The sequence below is a fragment of the Rosa chinensis genome, chromosome 1 (assembly GCF_002994745.2).
Source record: "Rosa chinensis cultivar Old Blush chromosome 1, RchiOBHm-V2, whole genome shotgun sequence".
Classification (NCBI taxonomy): Eukaryota; Viridiplantae; Streptophyta; class Magnoliopsida; order Rosales; family Rosaceae; genus Rosa; species Rosa chinensis.
Window position 1 is genome coordinate 10,464,275 of NC_037088.1, and position 8,002 is coordinate 10,472,276.

An 8,002-nucleotide genomic window follows, 5' to 3' on the forward strand; every position below is an offset into this window, starting at 1 on the left:
TAGGGAAACAAACCGCCTTTCACAACAAAGGCTGCAGGAGCTGGAAGATGAAAACACTGCGCTGGCCCGAGGACTGAACAGGAGGCACCAGCACAATGAGGCACTCACCCAAGCCCTGACTAAAGCATCCCAAGTAGGAACAAACATAAATGCTGCTCCAGTAACGATAAGCCCCGGCCTCGACCCAACATCGTCCACTGAAAGCGGTCACCGGATGATCTAGGTACCGGTAGACTTGTTCCCGGAAAGCTTGAGGCATTTACCACCACCACCGTTACCACAGCCAGTTCAAAGTGACCCACCGGTAACCGACCCCAACACGGCATTGCTTTTGCAAATGAGCAACTCTTTGCGTGCCCTGCAAGCAAGGGTAGAGGCCAGAGAGAATAGGGACACCCGAAGAGCCCTGACCACGTATGAGGACCGTCCGAGTCCTTTCACCCAACAAGTTAGAGGCGCCATTCGAGTGAATATATCAAAACCACTGAAGATTGACTATACGGGAGTTGGAGACCTATACCAGCACTTACAGGCCTTCCGATCTCAAACAAGCGCCAAGGGAAATAAGGATGAGGTGTGTTGTAATATGTTCCAGGAGACCTTGTCAGGGGAGGCTTTGAGTTGGTTCTACGAACTGCCGACCGGTTCTGTAGGGAACTTCAAGGAACTAGCTGACAAGTTTGTAGCTCGATTCATCTTACGTACCGATGGGATACACACCCCAAAGGGCCTGCTGAAGGTCCAGCATGGGGAGAATGAAACTTTGAAGTCTTTTGTTAATCGATGGCAGGCGGCTACCGCTAAGTGCTGGGATCTTAATAAGGAACTGGTGGAGTTGGATTTTAGGAGGGGCTTAAGGCGTGGAGAATTTCTCTACGGGATTAATCATAACCCTTCGGCTAACTACGACGAGTTGATGGCTACAGCCATCAGACACGCCCAGGTTGAATTCGAAACATATGGGGACACCCCCAGACCAGAGCTAAGGGTTTCCACCCCAGCCCCGATGGTCAGGGATGAGCCACGAAAGCAGGAGTGGGTCCATAGTCAGGACCGGTCACCCCATACCTCGAGCAAGAGAAGCAAATAGTCCTCGTCCAGGTCCAACAGTTACGGGACCACTCAGCCTCACCGGGAGCAAAGGGCACAACAGTCCCCGCAAACACCACCACCACCCCGGTATGAGGTGTTCACTATCCTCAACGCTTCATACAAGACTATTTGGAACGAGAACAAGGATGAGATACCTGGACCACCACCGATGAAGTTCCCAAAGAGTAAACTTACCCAGCAGGATACCGGAAGGTTCTGTACATATCATGAGGATACTGGGCATAATACCAATCTCTGCGTGGCTTTAAAAAATATTATCGAGTCGCTTATCTAGAGGGGCAAGTTTCAGCGGTACCTGCCTGCTAAAGAGATAGGAGCTATAGACATGTACGGCCGGATCTTCACGATCCACGGTGGGGGCCCGAAAGAGTTACCTCCCCAGAGGAAGAAGAGAAATTCTAGTTTCGGTCACCCAGAAGTTTTCAATTTCCACAAGGCTCCTCTACAAGACGAAGGCACCGGGTGGAAATCCTTCACATTCCTGCAGGAGGAGGAAGCTGATCTGAAGATGCCCCATGATGATCCCTTCCTGATCACGCTCCAAATGGACCATTACATAATGTCTCGGGTACTCGTGGATACCGGGGCCTCGGTTAGCGTATTATTTCGCAACGCATACAAAGCTTTGAATAGAGGCAGGGCCAAGTTATCACAAGATAATGTGCCCCTCATTAGCTTTTCAGGAGATATCGTCCAGCCACTCGAATCAGATTACCTATCGATCACGGTAGGGGAAAGTCTGAATTGTTCAATCGTCAAAACAAAGTTCATTGTAGTTGACTGTGCCTCATTCTATAATGCTATCCTAGGTCGACCGGCACTCTGGCTTCTGAAAACCTTCATTGCAGGTCACATGCTAGTAATGAAGGTGCCAACCTAGGTTGGCATCGCCACCATTCGGGGTGGTCAGGCTACGGCGAGGCAATGCTATTCTTTGACTGTATCTCGTGGCAAGGGAAAGTCTGAGATGTTGCCCGTAGCTACTAACCCTCTGACAGACAGGTACGATGATCCCAGAGATGATACCGACTCTGACGAAGAATGGCCCGGTGCCGTGGAAGACATTGAAGAGGTAGTACTATCAGAGTAGTTCCCGGACAGGACTGTCAAGGTAGGCACCAAGCTGCCTCCGGTTATCAGGGAAGAGTTGATTTCGTTCCTCCGCTCTAATGCATCCGCTCTCGCCTAGTCATAAGAGGATATGCCCGATATACCAATTGAGATAGCCACACACAACCTTAGCATTATTCCTTTCTTGGCACCGGTAAGACAAAAGCAAAGAGCCTTCACACATGACAAGTACCGGGCTATCCAGGTTGAAGTGAAGAAGTTGATGGCCATCAACTTTGTCAGGGAAGTGACATACCCCTTATGGTTAGCCAACGTGGTCATGGTACCAAAGAAATCTCCGGGATCATGGTGCATGTGTGAGGACTACACAAATCTCAACCGAGCATGCCCTAAGGATAGTTTCCTATTCCCGCGAATTGACCAACTAATTGACTCCACTGCTGGATATCGGTTACTCAGTTTCATGGATGCGTTCAGTGGGTACAACCAAATTCGAATGAACCCTGCAGACGAGGAGCACACTGCCTTTACCACAAACAAAGGTCTCTATTGCTACCAGGTCATGCCCTTCGGATTGAAGAATGCCGGCGCCACTTATCAGCGACTAGTCAACTCTATGTTTGAAGAAGTCATCGGTACTATCATGGAGGTATACGTGGACGATATGCTGGTAAAAAGTTTAACCTCAGAGGATCACGTAACCAACTTGTCAATAGTCTTCGCCATCATATTACGTAACGGTATGCGACTTAACCCACAGAAGTGCATCTTTGGGGTCGAGGTAAGGAAGTTCCTCGGGTACATCATTAGCCACAGGGGAATTGAGGCCAATCCAGAGAAGGTGCAGGCCATATTAGACATAGTATCCCCAACCTACCGGAACGAGGTCCAGTCTCTTAAAGGTAAAGTAGCCGCCCTGTCAAGATTCATCTCTAGGCTGACGGACTAAAAACCCAGCACGTAGAGGTAATAGCTTGGACCGCTGAGCACGAAGCTGCTTTCCTTGGCCTAAAAGCATACTTGGCAGAGGTACCTCTACTTTACAAACCTGTTCCAGGAGAAATGCTCTACATATATCTTGCGGCATCTTCGACGGCTGTGAGCTCTGCTCTGATTAAGAAGAACTCCGATTGCGAGTACCTGGTGTACTACGTTAGAAAAGGTTACACTGGTGCGGAATCCAGATACCCGGATATTGAAAAAATAGCATTGGCCCTCCTGGTATCGACCCGGAAGCTTAGACATTACTTCCAGGCATACTCGATCACCGTTTTCACTAATCACCCATTGAGGCAGGTTTTGCAGAAGCCAAAGACATCAGGTAGGTTAATTAAATGGGCCATCGAATTGGGGGAATTCGATATCAAGTACCAACCTCGGACAGCTATGAAGGGCCAGGCAGCGGCATATTTTATTTCTAAGTCGATTCCCTCTCATAACCCACCTCTGGGATCACCTGGGCCACCAGCCCCGGATCCACCTCCACCAAGCACTTGGCGATTGTATGTTGATGGAGCGTCTAACAAAAGGACAAATGGCGCCGGTATCCTGCTAATTAGCCCGGGCGATCAAGTCTACGAGTACGCCTTCAAATTTGTCTTCAAGGCATCCAACAATGCCGCAGAATACGAGGCACTCATAGTAGGTCTACAGATCTCCCGGGAACTAGGTGTCCAGCACCTTAGTATCTTCAGTGATTCTCAGTTAGTCGTGAACCAGGTCAGCGGTAACTTCGAGGTAAAATGCGACCCATATGTCCTCTTACCAAGCTCTAGCCTGGGCACTGGTTCAGAGATTTACCTCCTACATTTTCACCCAAATACCGAGAGAAGAGAACGACAAGGCAGACACCCTTGCTAAGATTGCTGCAACTTCTCCAAGTCCTACCTATGGGGCTACCAAGGTCGAAATACTAGAAAGGCCTAGCACTTCTAAAACAGTGTCAGAAATATTCACAGTGGACCACACAGCCTCCTGGATGGACCTAATCTTAAAGTACATGGTGGACAGTCTAGCACCGGATGATAAGGTCGAGGCCAGGAGACTCCAGTTAAGGTCACCTCGATACACGATCATGAACAGAAAACTATACAGAAGAGGTCACTGCTTCCCCAACCTGAAGTGTGTAACACCGGAGGACGGTCACAAAATAATGAAGGACATACACGCTGGTGTATGCGGTAACCATGCTGGAGCCCTGTCTCTTGCACACAAGACCCTAAGGGTAGGATATTTCTGGCCAACCATGTCGGCCCTAGCTCAAACAATATCTAGTTCTTGCCACAAGTGCCAAATGTATGCAAATATCCCAAGGGCACCGCCCATTGCCCTTTCCATCCTCCTTGCACCTTGGCCATTCTGCCAGTGGGGCCTAGACCTAATCGGTAAACTTCCCACAGCAGTGGGATAATTCAAATACGACATTGTCGCTGTAGACTACCAAACAAAGTGGGTAGAAGCAGAACCTCTTGTCACTATCACCATGGAAAAGGTAAAAAACTTCCTGTGGAAGAATATCTACTGCAGGTTTGGAGTCTCGGACACCATAGTCACGGATAATGGTACCCAGTTTGACAATGATGAGCTGAGGGCTTACACCGAAAACTTGGGCACTAGAATCCTCTATGCATCCCTGACTCACCCCCAGACCAATGGTCAGGTCGAGGCTGTCAACAAGATAATCAAGAAGATACTGAAGAAGAAGCTCGATGAAGCCAAGAGTCTTTGGGCTGCTAAACTCCCGGAGGTGTTGTGGGCTATCAGGACCACGGCGACGGAGGCCACCGGGGAGACCCTTTCTGTATGGCTTTCGGATCCGAAGCGGTTCTCCCCATTGAAACATAAATCCAAAGTCCCAGGATCGAATACTTCAATGCTGCTACCAACTCAGAGGGCCTACAGCTCGATGCTGATTTACTCGAGGAACAAAAGGATGTGGCACACATGCATAACTTGGCAAACAAGCGAAGGATAGCTCGTTATTATGATGCCAAGGTACAATCTCGGACATTGAAGTTGGGGGACTGGGTCATGAAGCAGGTCTACCTAGAGCCCCGTGGGTTGGATCCATCCTGGACAGGCCCTTACGAGATCATCGAAGAGGTAGGCCCCGTAACCTTTTACATCCGGGACACGGACGAAGTATTTTCTCGGCGTCCATGGAATACCCAGCGCCTACGGTACTATTACAAAGAGCTCCCGGAGCATCTTGTCCTAGCTTTTGCTTTTTGACCATACAGCTATGGCAAGCTACCCATCGGGTACTCATTCTGTATTAACCACCATGTGGTACTTGAATGGAAAAATGAATTATTCAGACCATTTCTATCACTTTTTACCTACACTGGGCATTCCCGGACATAGCTATTGCCAATTACTCTATTCCGGTAATAAGTGATGCAAGTAAATGCTCAAGGCAAGGTATAAAATCCTAGAAATTTTAATTCCTTTCCAATTCCCATTCAAGTTCAAAAAATTGCCATTCACAAAAAACCCGGACTACAAGGCAAAGGAATTAAGCCATTGTTCAGGGCAAGGATAATTTCTACTTAAAAAAAAAGTGATGGTTATATAAATCTGTTCCCTAAGGACTACTGCTCGCGAGCGGTACTCTGGGATCCACCGGCACCAGACTTAGCTGCGCCTCCTGGTCTTTCTTCTTCTTCTCAAGAAGTCCTCGCCTGAATTTGGTTTCATCTAGGTACCCTGCTGCCACCCAATCCTTGAACTTCATGATCATGGCCTTGTCTTGAGCAGCAACTAACATATCAATGAGCTGTTGGGAGCCCTTGTACTCCTCCACGGCCTCGTGTCTCTCCACAGGAAGGCGCTCATCCAGATGATCTACCCTCGCCTTCCATGACTTGGTAGATTCTACAACTTCTTTTTCAGAGTCCCGGGCAATCTTCACCTCATCCCTAGACTCAGACATTTCGCCCTCAAGCTCCGCGGTTCGTCGCTTCGCCGCATCCAGCTCAGTAACCATCGGAGTCAAGGACTCAATCTTCTCTTTCAAGGAGTCCCGCTCCTTCTCCAGCTTGGCCTTCTCCCCATGCAGATACTTTACCTGCTCGGAGAGACTGCTAACCTCCTCCTTCAGGTGCGTATCTTCCTCGCTAGCATCAATCGCGTACATATTGAAAAGTGCCTGCAAACATACCGTTAGCAACACCATAAAAAGTTGTTAGACAAGGGTAAAGCAGTCCCATACCCGTATCATTGATTCCCGAGTAAGGCGACGATTCTCTTGCGGGGTATTGTCTTTGGCCCTCACCCAATCGAGGTCCATATTCTTCAGGTTGGCCAGCATGGACAGCACGAACTTTTCATCAGCAACCCCGTACTCGCTCAACAGTTGTTTAATGTGCTTCTTGGGGATTACTGGTATGGCAGGAGACAACATGCCAAGCAAGAGCGGGGACTCTGGTCCCGGATGATTTTTCTTCTGCCTCTTCACCACAGATTCTTTGACATCCCGGCCGATATAGGTCACCTCCTGCTTATCCTCCCTTCGGTGCCGGTGCCTATGTGATCTCTTCTTCTCACCTGGAAGCAAAACTTCATCGCTTCCAGCGGACCGAGAAGAGAGAGATACAGTGACCGGTACCTTTTCCCTTCCGGGATCAGCTATGGTGACAACATTCCTGGCAGAAGGCTCCTCGACTTGGGTCACGGGAGCATCAGGGTCAGGCTTCCCATATCCTTCATCAGTGATCTCCAGTAGGGTTTCTTCAACGGAGCGACCCATAGCCTTCGACTCCAGGTCGACTTCAATATGAAGGGCGTTTTCTCCCTGGCTCATCAACATGTCCATCAACTGGTTGTCGTCCATTCTGTCGTCCTCCTTACCTTTCCAGGGCTTCCTTTTTGGCGCTTTCACTACAATCAATTCGAAAGTTAGTCACAAGTAAAAAGGAACCGATGACATACACACATATTAACAGAAATATAAGCCTCACCGGGGAGTCTCCCTAGCCCTAGCCTATCAAGTATGGAGTACCGGATGAATCTATAAGAGCTTCTCTCCTCCTTACTCCAAACAGTGTATACCCGGGCTATCCTTTTCCTTTCCAACTAGGACAATGAATAGGCCTGGCCCTCGATAACTTGGAAAATACCGGTCAGGTGCCACTTCTTATTCTTAATTTGCCACCGCCCTCCAGTAGGTATTACTTTATTCCTCCACCTTTTGCTCATTGAGGTAGGCATATAGGTAACTAAGGGCTCATAGTCCCTAGCGGCAAACATCACGGTACCTATACACAATTGCTTCCTTGAGTACAGAACCCTGTGTACCGCGCGTAATTCATTTATAGAAGGCCACCCTTGCTGGCACAAGTCCCACATGGCCATCATACTAAATATTTGCCGAACTGCATTCGTAGTCAACTGCCCCGGTGACAGGTTCAGCATCCGCAAAAGATACTGTAGGCATAGGGGCAGCGGTAGCGATAGCCCTTGGTGGAGCTGGTTCTCATGCAGCGACACCCATCCCGGGGGAGGATTCGCAGCCATCTCTTCATCCTCGATCGGTATACCCCACTTCGACCTAATCATATTAATCTCCTTCATGGTCATACTTCTACTGGGCTCGTCGCACACAGTCCCGTCCACTAAGGTGTACCTAGGTTTCGGGATGCCCTCAGGAATAGCCACTGTGACTATCGGCGCCTCCGCAGATCCATCCCCACTCTCACCTTCGTGGGTCTCCTCACTACTCTCCTAGAACACCCCAGTCGAGGATCCGGTATGCTTTGCTAATTCCTTCCCTGTTCTACTTCACTCCAGGTACCGGTTGATATCCGCTTCTGCTTGCTTC

At 49.1% G+C, this 8,002-nt stretch overlaps 1 protein-coding gene across 1 annotated transcript; it reads left to right on the top strand.

Moving 5' to 3' along the window:
• Positions 1-2,314: 2,314 nt before the first annotated feature.
• On the top strand, positions 2,315-4,594 carry LOC112200500. Its single transcript, XM_024341542.1, has 3 exons — positions 2,315-3,086; positions 3,242-3,921; positions 3,977-4,594. Exons 1-3 carry the CDS (start codon positions 2,315-2,317, stop codon positions 4,592-4,594), a joined length of 2,070 nt encoding a protein of 689 aa, XP_024197310.1.
• Positions 4,595-8,002: the final 3,408 nt, after the last annotated feature.